Here is an 18,038-nt window from a genome sequence, read left to right on the forward strand (position 1 = left end):
ATTCATTCATTCAACAAGTAACGTGCTACAGATATTCTGCTTATAGTTCCAACAGAGTCTAAATACACACACACACACATGCATGCATGCACGCGCACACATACACACACATATCTATCTATCTTCGGTTCCAAGTAAAGAAGAGCCACTCACACATATGCAAGAGCTAAAGTTAAAGAATAATAACTGAATAGAGAAGAGCACTGTCAGAAAACATTTTCTGGAAAATGCTAACATGTGCTAAGCATTAGCTGTGGTAACCAACGTGCTATACTTCCAAAGAAACGGACTGACATGATCAGATGAATGCAGTCAAAAACAACATTATTAGAGTCTGAAGTAAATCTATAAAATGCGTGTCTATCGCCATACATATATGTACATGGTATACAGTAACTAAAGAAAATAGTTAGTCCGTAAGCACTGAAATGTTGAAAGTTCTATTCCACTCCTTTGCTCTTTTCTGCAAAAAGAGGATAAATGTGTCTTTTTCTATTCCCTGTACCCCTCGTCTTCATTTCTCAACTTCTTCAAAAACAGTCTTAGGGAAGAAGCTTAGGAGCAATGTTAGTAAGATTTAAAAAAAAATGTAGTTAGATAAAATGCTCTTGCAAGATGGGTCAGAGTTGTTACTTGACAGAAAACTAAAAGAAAATATAGTCATCGTTAACCTAGAAGCTGACGCTCATGGCTCCTGCTCATGCTGGGGCAGGGGGATGAGGGGACAGAGGAGGGAAGGGGGCCTGGAGGAGAAGGCAGCCGTGGGCAAAGATCCTGAAACACCTCCCCAGGGAGGCCCACCAGGCTCCGGCCCTGCTCCACGTCCCCCACACTTCACAGGGCAATAACTCCTCAACCTCATAACAAATGCTACTTTAATAGCAGCTGCTCCTCAGACCCTATAATTAGTTCCTGTAAAAGACAAGTTTCCACATTTCAGGTACAAATTGTCTACTGTGACTCCATCTCTCTTGCCCCCAAGTCTCCAAGCAGGCAGAAGCAGCCCAAACAGGAAGGCAGCCCTCCTGGCCACTCCCCTCCATCTGTGGGTTTGTGGTCAGGAGGTTCAAGGCTATCAGGAGCCGTCTGAATAGCTCTGATCACTGCACCCAGGAGATGTGCCTCATCTGGGGACAATACTGAGGCCCTGTTGTTACACAAGGCCAAATTCACCCCAGGAACAGCAGTTGAGGTGGTCCAGTGGCTCCTGTGTAAAACCAGGCTGTCAAATAAGAATTCCATGTATAGCCTAGAGCAAAGTGACCTTGACCAGACAATCTGAACATGTGTTGCTCTCCCCTCTGCGTCTCATCAAGCCGGTGGTCTGTAGTACTGCTGCTGCCTTCCCAGTCTGATGCCTCTCTCTGTGCTGCCCATCAGCTATGGCACAAACAAGTAAATGACATTCTGCCACGTTAATAGCCTCCCTGGACATCACAGGTCAGAACACAGGGCTGCCAAGAAACAAAGCACAGGGGCCTTCCTAGATATCAGGTGCTCTTTCTTCCTTTGGCTCTGAAGGGCACCACAGAAAAAGCACAGGGACAACTTCCCCACCTCTCCCCCATTAAAACCCATCCAGTGTAACCCCTGGTGGCAAGGTGGGTACGACACAGAGAAGCAGGACTGAGAGATGACAGAGCAAGCAGACACACACAGGCAGGAAGCCACTGACCTCCACAAGCTTCATCATGGGCACTGGGTTGAAGAAATGGAGCCCGGCGAATCGGTCCTGTCTGGTGGTGGCATTGGCTATGCTAGTGATCTGCAACGAGGAAGTGTTGCTGGCAAAGATCGTGTGTCTGTGGAGAGAAAGATGGCGGAATATCGGAATGAGTCCCATCTTCGGAAAGAGTCGGGATCACTCGGGTGCGAAGCATAAGGCAACTGCTTACTTCCCAGATCTGCCGTCCTGACTCCGGGAGGAAGTCAGAGAAAAGATACTTCTTCACGCAGAAGGCTGAAATCAAGTGATCTGGTTAGTTCACTTTTAAAATTATATATTAAGTAATTTAAAAGTTATCTGTTCCAAAGGCATATTTAATCTTTGCCAACTTTTCCTTAATTTTAGACAGCAAACTTTCTCCTGTCTACTTGTATTAATTTTCATGATAGGTGAAGAAAAAAAGGAGGCAGCTCCTTAACCAACCTCAGTCACAAAATGAAATTCTAAGTGATCAAAGACTAATGAAAGGATACATCACAGACATTCACATAAAAAACTGTAAAGAAACACCCGGATCCTCAACTAGAAACATCAGATAATAAACCAGAAATAAGATCTTTTCCCAAGTGAAAAGTGTTACTTCTCCATTGAATGGGAATTAAAATGAAAACAGAAGAAGACCACCATAGTTTAAAAGCCACCTCAAGGTTATATAGGTAGAACTGGGGATGGAAGAATAGATGTATATACAATAAATGCAGTTCGAGATATTTTGCTCCTAAAAAAGCAGTACCATCTCCTTTTGTGTGTATAAAATATTACTAATTTTAAAAACTCCATACTGACTTAATCAAATTTAATTTTATAAGACCACAAAAAAATGGGCTTCAAAAGCATGACAGGTAAATCTTTAAACAGGCAAGAGTTCTAGGTTTTCCTATAGCGCCACCTTGTGGATAAGTACACACAAAACTGCCTAATGCTAATTAGAACCACAAAGGCCTGGTCACAGTACAGGAAGGAGAGCGGTCCCTTACTGACCAGATTTGGGGGTTCCTGCAACCGAAAGCCAATACAACAATCTGCCTAAAATCAGGGTCAAGTGTGGGGAGGTGTGGAGGGGAACAGAAAATAAACAAGTAGTCTGAAAAGAGAAGAGTGGAGTAAAAGGAGGAGCCATGGTGGCCGGGGTGCCTGCCAGGAGCCTCTGGGGAGCCTCTTCCCATCCTTGGCTCAGAAGCGAGCTTCTCCTTCAAGGCACTACAACACTCACTTTTCTCAAACAACTGCCAAGTCAGCCGATTTAAAATCCAGAGATTTTCCCTTTTTTAAAAAAGTGACATGTTTTAAGTTTTAAAATTCTAGTTTTCAAAGCTTCTTGCTTTTTGGTCAGTGAAGAAAATAATATAAACTACTGCTCATTACATAAGGTAATGAGAAAACGTTCACTGTAATAACAATGAGTGTGGCTGACGCAAGTGTCGTTTAGCTGCACACCCTGAACCACGGTGGCAAGGCCGCCCACGGCAGTGCTGGCTGGGGTTGTCACACTGGTAATATATACCTTTTTACAGGGCTTAAAAGGCACCCTCATCTGCAAAAAAGGGAAACAAAGGTGGACCAAGCGCATTTCATGGAAGGATAAAGTTATAGCACAGCCCAGTCCCAGGGGTCCCCAACCTATGGCACCCCCAGCATATGCTTTGCCAGAAGGAAATTCGTGTCTCTTCCCAGTGGACCTCTACCTCCCCTATCTCAAACGGTGGTGCTGGCTCTGCTCCTAACAGCGTCTCACACACCTTCTTTCCACACAGCATGCTGACAGATTAAACACACACAGGGTTGTCTTATCTTCCACAAAAAGTGCACCTGCACATTCTCCTTGGAACACTTGACTTTCACGGACCGTCTTTTGTTTTTCCCTTCGTAATACTTAGGTACCAAAAAAACTACTTTCCTCTTAAATGTACTAACAGAAAAATCAACAGTGCAAACATAGTGGTCGTTAGTATTGACCCCAGGCCTCACTGTGCAGAAAACGGGCGGTGGGGGCTGTGGACTCGGCCCAGCTGATGGGGGTCTTAGCCAAGCTTTCCACCTGCACTTCTCACACCGCAGCGAGCGAAGTCACGTCCTTTTCCAGGAAGCAACTGCTGCATCATATTTTCATCCCCTGTTGTAGGATCTAACTGTGCAACATGCCAGCAGTAAAATATATTGCAATCGAGATGCTTGAAATGAAAAGAATGATGCGGAGAAGGATGGCTGATGGCCAGAAGCAGAGTGGCATCTGTGGCATGTAACAGGTGTCACTACCTCTACTTTACAGATTATTACGGAGACTAGTCTTAGAGGGTTGGAGCTAGGATGGTCTTGGAAATTATTTAAACCTCACCCCTGCACTTGAATTGCAGATGATAAAATTGAGGGCCAGAAAGGCTTCATGATGGCACACGGTCAGAGAGGGAAGTGGCAGGGGCTGGCCCCGGGCCCCCAGCCCTCCAACTTTCCCTACAGTCCTTCCATTACTTGATGCCAACACAGAGGGCAGTCAGAGCTGTCACTAGGGAATGGCCAACATTTCAATAAAGGCCAAACTGACTAACTACACTCCCTTTCCTGGGGCAGGTATTTGGTTATCCTAGAGGGCTGGCTCCACGCTAACTTGGGAGCCAACACCCCAAGAGCATCTCTGGTTTCTATCTGATGTTTCTAGTATACAGAGCATGAGCACGTACATCAGCACAGTAATGGATAGGTAACAGAAAGGCAGGGCTCTTTTCTTTCTTAGGGGCAGGGCCTCTCCAGGCAGCCCACCAGGCCACATAACTCTAAAGGTTGTCATTCTAGTAGGCTTGTATGTGAGGGTCTCAATTTAGCCACTGCTCACTGGTGGCTGCCTATGAAGTGCTTTTGTCATATAATCTTTTTTTGACTTTTTGTTCCAACCAAGAAGGGTAAAATGTGGCCAAGACACAAGGAGGACATGAGTGAGTAAGTCAGGTGTCACAATCACCAGAAGCCAAAAGTCAGGAAAGATAGAAGGCTCCAGATTCTGAGAACTCGAGCTGCGCTGTGTGGACCAGCTTGCTGACACTGCCAAGCCCTGGGGACCAGGCAGTTGTATCCCTGAGCTACTTGGGGCTGGCTCTCCTCTCCCAGCCTCTGCCAGTAAGCCTGGTAAAAACTCAACCCTTCTTTAATGATCCCAAGGCTGTTTCGAATTAACCCAGATAAAGCTCAAAACAGGAGAGTCTTGGGGAACTCTGTGTAGACAGGGAGGCCTCCCTTTCTCTTATACCATTCCATGTGTCCCACCCAAATGAGGGGAACACATGAAACTGCTCTGAGGCCCCGCAGCAGACAATGAAGGACATGCCCAAGCCTCCTCCATCTGCTGTCCTGGGAGGGCCCGTGACCTCTGTCTCTGCAAGAGAGAGGCCTGTCCCTGGACAGACACTCCATTTACTGTGGGAAATTCTGCCCTCATTTGGGGACCAGGATCAGATCAGAGTAGCCCAAGCATCCGGAAGCAAACTGGGAGTAGAAAGATGGTGAACAAGGGAAACAGCTGTAGGCTGTAGAAGAAGGAAGCTTAGTGTCAAAAGACACCTTCCTGGGAACAAAACCTGAGCTGGAACAAAGCCCTCAGACCCAGCAAGAATGTCAGGGGCCACGTACTCGGCGGCAAACTTGTCCAGCCTCTTGAAGAGCTCATTTTTCACCTTCAGATCCTCCACGATGGCCTCCACCACCAGGTCCGTGCTGTGGACCACCGACGCTGCATCTGTGCTGGTCAATATGCTGCTCAGGGTCTTTGCCACGAATTCACCACCAGCCTATTGCGGAAGAAGGAAAGGAACATTCACTGAGCTCACCGGAAAATAGTTTTAATTTGCTGCTAAGGCGGAAGGAAAGAGGAGGGTAAGAAGAGGCCAACACATCCCAGGTGCATCTTGAATGTACCAGAAATTCGGAGAAATCAAACTCCCTCTGTTTCTGCTTAGGGACAGCAGCATCTTCACGTACACTAGACACCATGGTAAGAATCGGCCTGTGAACAAACCCAGCTGTTGGTCGACTATCACTGTCATGTATAGCAGCGGTCCCTAACCTTTTTGGCACCAGGAATCGGTGCTCCTATGAGAATCTAATGCCTGATGATCTGAGGTGGAGCTGAGGCCATGATGCTAGCACTGGGGAGGGGCTGCAAATACAGATGAAGCTTCACTCTCTCACCTGCTGCTCACCTGCTGTGCGGCCTGGTTCTTAACAGTCCATAGCCAGGGAGTTGGGGACTCCTGGTGTATAGGATATAACCTTTCAAGATCTTAGACAGCTCTCCTCTGGTTACTAAACTGTCTGTTAACAGCACCTGGCACCTGTATTGGCACGCTGTATTTGTGTCCAGAGTGATAGCCTACCACGGTCTGTTCCATGGAGCCTGGACTTTATCCTTCCAGAAAAGGGTGAAAGCTTAGCTCAGTACCATCTGTCAGCCGGGGAGATGATGCTGACTATTCCTCTCTCACAGGAGGTAGGAAAGAGCTGAGTAAGGGCAACAGAGAAGGTAAGAACGCCAAACTTAGGAGTCATTCATCAAATATTAATTGCCCATCAACTGGTGTTTCAAAAACATGCCAGACACAGCCTCTATTCTCAAAGAGCTTACAGTCCCAACTTTTCCTCATTTGTGACTTCAGGTCTCTACAAACAGACTTCAGGGCAGAGAAAGTCAGTTCCTCTATCAACTGTCATTTGATTTCAAGATGTAATTTCCCATGGAGCATCAAAGGTATCCCAAATCATCATAGAATAGACAACTATTAGAGTTGTTCAACAGAAATGTAACAGAAAATGACAGACGATTTTTAAATTTCTACTGGCTATATTTTAAAGAGAAAAAAAAGGTTAAAAATTTTATAGAACCCAATTTATCTAATACATTATCATTTTGCAATATAATCAGTATTTTAAAATTTTGTTTTATATATTTTTTTCCTATGGAGAGTTTGAAATCTGGTGTCTATTTAACACTTGTAGCATAACTCGACTGGACTAGCTACATTTAAAGTGCTCAACAGCCACTTGTCGCTAGAGCTGCTGCCCTGGTCAGCACAGAGCTAGGTAAAGACAGTATGCTGACCAGGCAGGTTGAAGCTGACAAGTCCCTTCTCCGAGCATTGTCCCTGGCAGAGGGGAGAAATATCAGACCACACGACTCTTCAGGAGCTGAGCCACCTGGGCGCAGAGGCGTCTGTCTAGTCACTCTGATGCAGGGGCTGGTCTCTGTCCACAGGGGACGATCTGCAGAAGCATGCAGAGCAAACAAGTGAAAACTGCAGGTTACCTGGGTTCAGACTCACTCTGAAAACAACCTCCACCTGCCCCTCTGACTTGTAAAAGGTGACTAGATGTTAAGAAAATGCAAACCAAAAACATGAAATGCCACTTTCATACCTCCTCAACGCCTATTATGAAAAAAGTGGAAAGTATCAAGTGCTGGCCAGGATGCAGAGAATCTGGAACCTCCATACATTGCTGGTGGGAATGTAAACAGGTACAGCTGCTATGGGAAACAGTTTGGTGTTCCTCAAAAAAACTCAACATAGGATTGCTGTATGACCCAGCAATGCCACTTACAATTACGTAACTGCAAAGACAGAAAGAGGGACCTGAACAGATAGTATACTAATATTCATCGCAGCATCATTCACAACAGCCAAAGGTGAAAACAACTCAAGTGTCCATTGATAGACGACTGGATAAACAAAGCGTGGCATATGCATGCAGTGCAATATCACTACTTATGAAATGGAGTGAAGTTCATGGATGTACCCTGAAGAATTATGTCAGATGGAAAAAATCAGTCAAAAAAAGATAAATATTGTATGAATTCACTTATACTAGGTTCCTAGAGTAGACAAATTCAGAGAGACAGAAAGATTAGAGGTTAACAGGGACTGTGGGAAAGAGAAAGGGGAGTTATTGGTTAATGGATATAGTTGATCGGAAAGATGAAAAAGGTTTGGAAACGGCAGTGATGGTTGCACAACAATGTGAATGTAATTAAAGTCACTGAATCTGCACACTTATAAATACTGAAAATGGCAAATTTTATGTTATGTTTCACAACAAATTTTAAGAGGTAACTTTTGAAACACACCCCTGTGGCTTCCTCAGGTGAAACACAACAACAAAAACCCCGGGTGCACTCTTTCCTGCCTAAACGTGGGGGCAATTCCATTCGAGCCCAAGGAATTCGATCTTAATGGACTTTAACAAGGTGACAAAGGTAAACAAAAATTCACTGGGGTGGCTTTTGCAGTATTTCTAATAATTTCCAAAGGATCAATGAAAAAAAGTAAGTAAACCTGAGTTCGCAACCTTTTAGGGGCTCAAGTTCTTGTACCTCTTCTGCTGCTGGAAACTGCAAATAAATTCACTCTATTTTCCTCCCTAGTAAGCACATCAATAATAGGTGGAAGATGTTACCGAAGCAATCGAGAGTTTCTACCTAAATACATTGTTTGTTATACCATCCTCTTTCTAACTTGCAAGTATAAAAACTATCTTCCTGTTGCCTCCTCTTCCAACCTCATAACAAAATAGGTGTCATTCAATCCCAACTCTCCGTGGACAGAATGAGTTCACTCCCCATAGAAACTTTCTCAGCCTCGAATCCTATGCAACAGGATCATTATTTTCTTCTCTTGTTTCCTGATCAGTCCCTCTTATATGTGTAGTGGCGATGATATTATATTGTCTACAGTTATGGGGAAATGAGTTTTACCTAAATCAAAGAAGCAAGAAAAGGCCAGCGTCTCCCCAGCCGCACTGATAACAAGAAATTACCTTCGGGTCCTCTGCAAACTTCTTCTTAGCCACTCTCTTAAGGCTTTCCTCAATTCCCTTCTTGGATTTTGCCAGGATGTCCTCTGTCTGGTCCACCAACACTACTGTGTGGCCCGTTACTGCAGCGACCTAAAGCAAAATAAGAATAATTTTTTCTTTAGAAAAAAAGAAAAAAAACTTTTTTCTTTAACTTTTTTAAAGTTAAAAAAAGTAAAGCTTCACATTCCACATGAACTCGACCAGCATTTCACCACATTAAGTAGACATAACAAGCTGACGTTAACAGAATACACAGTGTTTGTTAAAAACACAGCTCTCATTAGCCACTGTTCTACCCTCACTACATGGATGACAAATTCTCAAAACCTGGGATCTGATTCAAGGTTCTGAAGTCTACACTATATCTACCTCCCATACTGTGCTGTCCATCATGAGAGCCACTAGCCACATGTGGCTACTGAATGTAATTAAAATTAAATGAAATTAAAAATTCACTTCCCCAGCTGCACTGGCCATATTCCAAACACTCAACAGCTGGTCACAAAGTGCCTGCTGACACCCCCCCCGCCCCAATCTCCTACTGCCGCCCCCTCCCCCCATCTCCTTCTCTTCAGAGCTTGAGCATCCTGTGCAGCTTGATGCCTTGGCTCTGCTCTTCTGTCATCCTTAGATCATCAACAGGTAAGATTTTAAACTCTCATGACAGTGCAAAAAGACTCTTGTCTCCAAGGGTTATTCAGTAACAGACTCCCATGAAAGTAAGCCTTCGGTGATCGGCAGATTTGACAGGGCGATTCTCCTTCCTCCCCCTGCTCACCTTAGCTGAATCCCGAGGGCACGGTTAGTGAAGCTGCCACAAATCTGAATACGGTCTAGTTTAGTTTAGCCATAACCACTGACGAGTCAATCCCTATGTCATCCCAAGTTTGCCCATAGCTTTTCCGAGGACTGTGGAATAGATGGTGTGGCTAAAAATAGATCATCTGGTCACTTTATAGGCAGGTGTTAGAAGTAAATCAGCTCAAGCTATATGTAAAGGACACAAGTGTCCTAATGCAAACATAAATGACACAAGAGACCAGACATTGAGATGCCCATTCTGGGTCTGAGAAGCCCCTGCAGAACCACTACTTTGGCGCTTGTGTGGCTCAAGGTGTGGAGGAGACGGGCAGGTCAGCTAGGATAAACCTACCTGGAGATGACAGTAAAAAGTACAGTTGACCCTTGAACGACACAGGTCCACTTATATTGGATTTTTTCAATGAATAATGTAAATGTATTTTCTCTTCCTTATGATTTTCTTAATAATATTTTCTTTTCTCTAGCTTCTTATAAGACTATAGTATATAATACATGTAACAAAATGTGTGTTAATCAACTGCATATGTTACTGGTAAAGCTGCCGGTCAATAATACGCTATTAGTAGTTAAGTTTTTTGGGTAGGTCAAAAGTCATACGTGGATTTTTCTACTGTCCCAGGGGCCAGCGCCCGTAACCCCCACATCGTTCAAGGGTCAACTAGAGTTCTAAACCAGTCATGATGTGAGATTCCTGAAATTAGGCAACTAAAACTCAAAGCAGAAAGCCAAAGAGAAAAAGAAACAAACAGAAAAGCAAAACTCAAAGGCAAAGAGATTCAAATCCCAAAGACAGACTTCCAAAGAACACTTTTAAAAATGGTAAGACAGGTTTTAAATGGAAGTTAATTACAATTGCCTCCCTCGCTTCTCTCCAGAAAGCTGCACACAGGAGCTGCAAGTCTGTGCCTGTTGGGCCTGGAGTCGGTATAGGCACTGCCAATGTCTCCCAAGCCCACCTGGGGACCAGGAGACGGAAGTGCTGCCAGGACCAGACAGTCTGATAACCCCAGTAGGGCAGTGGGGCTGAAGGGGGAATGAGTCACCCTGATAAGAGGACAGGGGTTAAGCAGTGACCTTGCCCAGTGGGCAGAAACCCACGCTGCAAGCAGACAGAACTATGTCCAGAAAGCAAAACGCCCACAGGCCTAGACAAAGATCCTCCCTAAGTAACAGCAGACCAAGGCCCATCTAGCCAACAGAAATATGAACTGGACACAAACGTGAACCTCCAATTCAGTAAATTCAAAGTAAAAAAGAGCAAGCAACTCTAGCAACTGTGGAAAGAGACAACGTGGAAGGGTAACGACACAGGCCCTTTCTTGGCATCTGGAAACGCCTCATCGGGGACGGGTCCCGCCAGGTAGGACAAGAGTAGCCTGCCGCACCTGGACCGTGCGCACTGGTTTATGCTGAACGCCTGCCTGCTCTCCTTCCAGGAGTTAGGAGTTTTAGTGCCTGCCAGGCAGCAGGGACCTATGTGACCAGCCCCCCAAAATCCTTGGGCTCTAGGTCTCTAACGAGTATCTCCAGTAGACATTTCACACATGCTGTCACGGCTTGTGGCTGGAGGAATTAAGGGTGCCCTGCACGACTCCTCTGGAAGAGGACTCTAAAGCTCGCACCGGCCCCCTCCAGACTTGGCACCATGCGTCTTTTCCCTTTGCTGATTTGTCTTTGTATCCTTTTGCTGCAACAAATTATAGCTATGAGTAGAGCGACAGTCATTCCTTTGTATCTGGTATCTGAGGGGGGATTGGTTCTAGGACACCCCATGGATACCAAAACTCACAGATGCTCAAGTCCCTTATATAAAATGATGTAGCATTTGCATAGCACCTAAGCACATCCTCCTGTAGACTTTAAACTATCTCTAGATTACTTATAATACCTAATACAATGTAAATGCTATATATACATAGTTGTTATACTGTATTGTTTAGCGATTGGCTTTCTGGAATTTTTTGTTCTGAATGTTTCTGACCTGCGGTTGTTTGAATGCATGAATATGCAACCAGCAGATGAGCAGGGTGGACTGTATAGGCTGGGTCCTGTGAGCCCTTCTAGAAAATCATCAACCTGGGGGGGAGGGGGAAGTTGGTAGGGAATGCTGACGCAGAAACTAAGAAAATAAATCTCGAATTCCTTGGGGCCCTCCCACTTTTGTTGTGGCTCCTGTGTCTGACGGTCCCCCTGAAATTATACAAGTGATTTTCACTTTGTTCCTTTCACTCCTGACCTACATCCTTTGACTACGCCAAACACAATTCCTCAGATTCCTAGTTGCCTAGGTCCCAACCGCTTTGCCCCTTTACCTCCAACAGGCATCATTCAGGCTTTTTGCCCGAGGTGTTGGGGGAGGGGACGAAATTCAAGTACTTTCGGCACATAATGGAGCCAAAGCTGAAGGGAACAGAGATCGAAAAAAAGTGGGGGAGGGAAATGAGGGCAGCATCCTTTTACTTAGGGACTTTAGTATCACTTAGAAAATATGAAAACAAACAACAGTAGGTTTCATATGTGGGATGTCAACTAAAATAAAAACCACCATCGTGAGGAATCCAATTTCAGATGGCAGGACAAGAGGAGTATACCCAGAAAAGGCCAGCTTCCCAAGGAATAAACTGTTAACCTTAAAGAGGTTGGGGGGCAGGGCGGGAGGGGGAACAATTGCATGCTCTAAATGATTACTCCTGGGGGGAGGGGGGACAAGCAAGGGAGGGCACATGCACCTTTTTTCTAGAAAGCCACTTTCGAAGTTACTATAACCATATTTGATTGTTATAGTCAGCAGGGTTTTTTTTTTTTTTTTTTTTTATTGCAGAGAAACCATGTTTTTAAAACTAAGAACCAAACCTAGAGAAAGAACCCTCAAATATTCAAGTAAACCAATAGACACTAACATTCAACCAGGAAAAACCATGGCCAAAAAGCATTTTCAGATTAAATGCTGACTTTCCCCTTCTATCCAAAGTTCTCCGATAAAAGCCCCTCACCTCCTCGCAAGACGACACTGGGCCATTCAGTCACTACCAGGTTTTATCCGGGGTCTGAATGAGCACACAAGAAACAACACACATATGTACACATCTGCCAAAAAAAAACCCCTATTAATTCAAGGCTCCCCAGGCAACGTTCAAGAAAACAAAGTCCACGTGTCAGATGACCAGGTCGAAATGAGAGATTTGGAAAATGTTTGTTTCACCATGTCAACCAGAAGACACAGGAGGTACAAGCAGTTGCCAAACCTAATACAGAAAAAGGCGACACCTTTTTCTTTCCCAGTGGGTCAGAGGTCACATTCCTGCTCTGTAAAACTTCCCTTAGCCACACAGTGCCTCGCTGGTCTAAAAAATGCTGCTGTGTGAGAACTGTGCTCAATTTTTCTCCCTACCTCAAATGAAGGAGCATATTCTACAATTCTGGACTCTCCAAAATGTTGTAACTGGTATTTCTGGTCCACTGAAAGGCAACAATTGCATGCTCTAAATGGTTACTCCTGGCAGATTGTTATTTGTTTCTAAGTAATTTCTACTTCAGCTTCTCTGTCCTTGGTTAGCTCACAAAGCTTCAAGCAAATACAGAGGAAATCTTATGGTATTGTCATTCTAAGACATAGAGAAAGAAGGCATTCCTGTTTCAACCCAAGTAGATATGGTTGGTGTGAATGGAGAAAATACAGGCAATAAAGAGAAATTTTAACTCCTTGAAATATTTTCCATTTTATGATGAAACTCTACAGTGCAGGCCAAAATTTATTGTGTAGCAATAAACTAACAGTATAGCATAATTCCAAGTGATTTCAAGTTATAGGAGCTTTTTCATTCCACCCATTTGCTCAAGTTCCTTGCAATCATTTCTTGTAGGCACAACATCCTCAGGGTAACTTCGTGTCCTAGTCCTAGTCATCCCTGCAAACCCCAGTGCCTGGTGGTGAAAAATCAGAGCCCCCGCTCTCAGAGAGCTCTCACTCCTCAGAAATTATCACACTTGATCTTGTAGCTTGTGCTCTTGAAGATGAGATCATTATAATAGTAAAACCTGCAATAGATAAGCGTATATTATATTTGACATTGGGACAGGAAAAGTCATTAGTTTCTACTATGCCTACAATTATTCATCTAGAGACAGGAGCCGTGTAATACACATGTCCACAGTGTGAAGCCTGCCAACCACTGTGAGCTTTAGCTCTTTGGCATCCATAGCGCTTATAACAGCATCAAATGCTAGTAAATGCTCCACATCTCACCATTTTCTCTCTTCAACCTATGGCGAAATGTCCTTGGAGGAGGCACTGTGGCTTTACTTGGCACAAGTACATGCTGGCATTGATGTCTCAAATCTCACTAGTGATAAAAAAAAGAAAATTCATATCCAGAATATGCTTAAAATTTTAGAATCATCAATGAAAAGGAAACACAATTTTAAACCTTAAATTCTGGGTCCTCAAAATAAGCTTGAAACGACTCTAGTTTGAAAAATAATGACTTCATCTAACCTTTATGGTATCTATAAGATCAAATGTTAAGAAAGTATGTATACTGTTACAGAATCGAAAACACTTAAACTGAAACATGGTGTTAACACCTGGTTCAAGATTCCTCTTTCAGTCCCATATAACACCCTGGTTTAGGGCTTCATTACTCTCATCAGCAATAGCCTCCCAACTTAGTTTCCTGCTCCTCTCTCCCAACCCTTAACAGATGTTTCTTTCATCTTCTTAAAATGCAAGTCGAGCGGTCTTTGCAGGTTGCTGTTCCTTCCTCCACTAGACGCCCAGGTCTCAAACTGTAAAACTCATTACACCTAAGACTGTCCTATATGAGTTCCTTCAGCTTCTTCTTTTAGACCTTGAAATCTAACTTCTCTTTCTTCATCCTTTCTTGTAAGAATTATCCCTAATTGCTGCTGAGGCCAACCTCTTTCCTATGGTAGATATGGTGGTCCACGGTTATTGGTTTCCAATTACTCCTCCCGAATAAAATCAGGAGTCCTTCAGGTGGTTAGTTCTCCTCTTGGCTTAAGAACAGAACAAGAAGTACTGTGTTTTTCTTGGAAGTCAAGTAATTGTACTGGGGTATACAAACAAATTGGACAGTGGGGAAGCCTTCAAACAGTTTGGGTGAAAATGCAGATTACCAGAAAATGCTTCCCACCAAATGATAATGATCAAGGGTCACTGACAAAATACTTGTCTTCTCAGAGCTGGGTAGTTTGGTCCGCTACCCCAACAGTGGTGCTCCCCTAGGGCTGAAGGGGACCTGCCATGTGGAGCGCCAGGCAGGGCCTGTCTACATTCATTCCTTCATTGACTGCTTCCTATTGACTCGACATCTGTGTTGTGCCTGTTCTGGGCCCTGAGATAAGGTGGTGAAAAATCAGAGCCCCCGCTCTCAGAGAGCTCTCCTCAGAAATTATCACACTTGATCTTCACACAGCCTTCGGGGGGAGGCGTTGTCACAAAAAACTGACAGTCCAGATGTGAATGGGACTTGAAGCGAGGGCTGCCTGTATCCAGAGCACCCTTCCCTGTGCTGGCTGGTCCCAACCCCCAAACCATGGCTGGGCCTAAGGGAACAGTCTGAGCCAATTCTGTGCTGGGGAAGGGCCACACTCCAGAGCCCATCTGCTGAGACGGGAAATGCTCCTAACCTCTGTGGGCTGTCTCATCTGCAAAAGTGGCGCGGCAGGGTTGTTGGGAGGCTTAAATGAGTTAACTCATGTTAAACACCCAGGGTGGTGCCTGACATATCATAACAGCTTATTATTCTTCCTCTGTGAGGATCTGAGACCTAAATACTGGATCCAGGTATAGCCTCCTACGGTATATTATTTTATTTTGCTTTTGAGTTTACACCTTCTGATCCCAAGACTTGTCCCTTTCTGGCTTTCACGTTCAGGTTTTCCCTTTTGTGTCCTTCCATGTTTACAAACAGGCTGGGATCTCTCTTTACTTAAAAAAGAAAGCAAGAAAAGGGGTGGTGGGGTGGGTACATCCTTAGCCACCTGAAGCAGCCTTCACTTGGCTACCAAAGTCCTTCAATTGCTGGGTGGCATCGTGGTATGCAGAGCACAAATTCTAGAATGAACTTATGAGGTTTAAATCCTGGATTAGCTACTTAGTGTATGATTTTGGGCGAGTGATGCAGCCACAGGTAACTTTCTATGGCTTCCTGATCTGTAATAAGGGATGACAAATAGTACCCATCTTACAGGATTGTCGTAGGATTAAAGAAGTTAATGTGTCAAGTTCTCAGACCGATGCTGGGAACATGGAAAGTGCACAATGCTTGCTACCTGACGCTCCAGTCACTACATTAGGTACTTCCATGTTCTCCGAACCATGCGATTCCTACAGCCAGCAATATGGTTCCTCCACCACCACTGCTGGATGAAATCACAGGTAACTTATCGATGGCCTTCTGACTGCTCAAACCAATGCCCGTTTTCTTTGGCTCCATCTTGTACAGCCTGCACACTGCCAAGTAGGGTTGCCTTTCCAAAACTCTCTTTAGTTTATTTTTTATCTGTCTGTTCATTTTGGCCACATTAACTGACTTCTCTTAACCTTCTTGGCCTCTAAACAAAGGTATCCTTCAAGGTTCTACTTTCAATATTCTCTTCTTCTATCTGTATCCTTTCCTTCTGGAATCTCAATCATCTTCATAATTTTAATTAACTATGCCTGAAACCAACATATCCTGTCCCAAGCTAGAGCCATCACCTTGACTCTAAACCCAATTCTTTTTCACCTTCATTAATGGCACCATTTATGTGAGTGTCACAATCTGGCTGGACAACTTTCTTTAACTTTACCCTACTGTCCAAGGAAATTCTATCCCTTATTCAAGGCTCATTTCAAATATTACCCTCCAATAAAGTCTTTTTTCAAATGAATGTTAACTTTCCTATTTTTGAAACCTCAGACCCAGATTTTTACTGCTCTTATTATGCTACTTTATACCAAAGTAAACTGTGTCATTTGGATCTTTGTCTAACAATTTCTGCTCTTAGATTTAAAATCCCTTAATGGCAGAAATTAATTTGGTCTTTTTATCCCCTAGTACTTATCACATGCCTTGCACATGGTGGTTGTCCAATAAATAACTGCTAAATACCGCATGCTTTGGAGTACAGTCACCTGAGCCTGTCTTCTTCTCCACCCACCTCGCACTTCACCCCCTTCTAATGCTATTTATGGTTCCACCCCCTGCCCAAGTGGTTCCCACCACCAGGAAGCTCCCTCTCCCTCTGCTGCCTGAGAGACTCCAGCTTATCCTTCAGAATCCAACACAGAGGCTATTTCTGTTTTAGTGAAACCCCTCCCAACCTCTAGCAGAGGCAGTCACTTCTTTGTGCCTCTCTCTATTTATAGATAGAGCAGAACTTTCATACAGGCCTCCAAATAATGAAGGAAAATAAACAACAGAGTGTGGAGCTGGTGTGAGTTACCAATGGTCCCTCAGTTATGTATGTAAAGGTGGCCCAATCCCCAGGATAGGAATACAATAGATGAATTAAAAACAAACTGGTCATAGTCTATTTCATGTTGTAAAAACCTCACAAATCTCAGAAGAAAGGTCATTAACCAACCAATGCATAGGAGAAATTCCACTATGAAAGAGGAAAGACAGGAACGTTGACAACCCCAACTTTAGATGATGAACTCAAGATGATACCTGGAGACCATGCCAAAGGAGCTGCTGCATCATCCACTTCTTCCGAGTCTAAGTTGCTGTTCCCACAAATCCCGGCATAGTGTGGTTCTGGCACACCTCTGTCTGCAGCCCACTAGTTTCCAGTAAATATAAACTTCATACACATATACTTTTTAAATGTCCCTTTTTCCTTACCATAAGAAGACATAGTCTATATGTCATATCATATCTTAGGTGTTTAAAAGCCCTACCTTGAGGTACTTAAACCACCAAAACTTTCATCTGTATCAGGTTATGTCCCAGACATGACAGGCAGGCAACTTTTATCTTTATTACAGGTGGTTGTTTGTACTTCCATTTCTTCACCTGGACAGGGAGCAACTCAGGAGCAGTAACCACATTCTACCTTTTACCCACTTCAATGCTTAGCGTGTTGGGAGATATTTAATATTAGTGAAAAGAACACCTGAATAATAAGACTTATTTTTTTAAAAGAATCAATGTGTAAAATATTTTAGGAATAAGTTCGGAAGGAATCAGGGCTGGTTTTGGTTCCAGAAACTGTAACAAATTTTATATGACCTTCAAGTTAGTCTAGATTTATGAAAAATCACATTATTAATTTGAAAAAGACAGAGAAAAAAGTTAATAGTTAAAGTTTTTAGCCAACTGCCAAGTGGAAAAAAATGCTACAAAAGTCTCTATTATTTTGGTGAGCAGATTATCAGTTTTCTGGCACAGGTAGTTGAGATGCTGGGCAAAAGGGAAGCCGGAGGGCAAACACTGGGCAGCATGACCACCCCTGTGACGTCGAATGTGGGTTTGTGCTTAGTTTCCTCCAGGATATGAATGTGTCCTCTACCTTTTACCAAAGGAGCTGCGGGCAATGCCAGGAGCACGCAGACCCTGTGTTTGTGTCCATCTCTGAGGGGCATATGTGTGAACCAGGTCAAGGACTGGCCACAAACACATAAGCTCACTCCCTCCCTCCCTCCAATATG

General features: G+C 43.9%; 1 protein-coding gene and 1 long non-coding RNA gene across 2 annotated transcripts in view; both read right to left on the reverse strand.

The window, feature by feature from the left end:
• HADH (hydroxyacyl-CoA dehydrogenase) overlaps positions 1 to 18,038 on the reverse strand; it is a 41,418-nt gene that overhangs the window by 12,771 nt on the left and 10,609 nt on the right. Inside the window, exons 2-4 of the mRNA XM_036227630.1 lie at positions 8,522 to 8,650; positions 5,348 to 5,505; positions 1,676 to 1,802 (exon numbers count right to left, since the gene is read on the reverse strand). Coding sequence (XP_036083523.1) covers positions 1,676 to 1,802; positions 5,348 to 5,505; positions 8,522 to 8,650 — 414 coding nt within the window. The remainder of the gene's footprint in view (positions 1 to 1,675; positions 1,803 to 5,347; positions 5,506 to 8,521; positions 8,651 to 18,038) is intronic.
• LOC118608658 lies at positions 12,176 to 17,143 on the reverse strand. The gene is made up of 2 exons (XR_004953066.1): positions 16,521 to 17,143; positions 12,176 to 15,033 (listed from the first exon to the last, which is right to left on the reverse strand). It is a non-coding gene; the product is annotated as an uncharacterized LOC118608658 (long non-coding RNA).

Source organism: Rousettus aegyptiacus, unplaced genomic scaffold (genome assembly GCF_014176215.1).
Source record: "Rousettus aegyptiacus isolate mRouAeg1 unplaced genomic scaffold, mRouAeg1.p scaffold_m13_p_10, whole genome shotgun sequence".
Taxonomy (NCBI): Eukaryota; Metazoa; Chordata; class Mammalia; order Chiroptera; family Pteropodidae; genus Rousettus; species Rousettus aegyptiacus.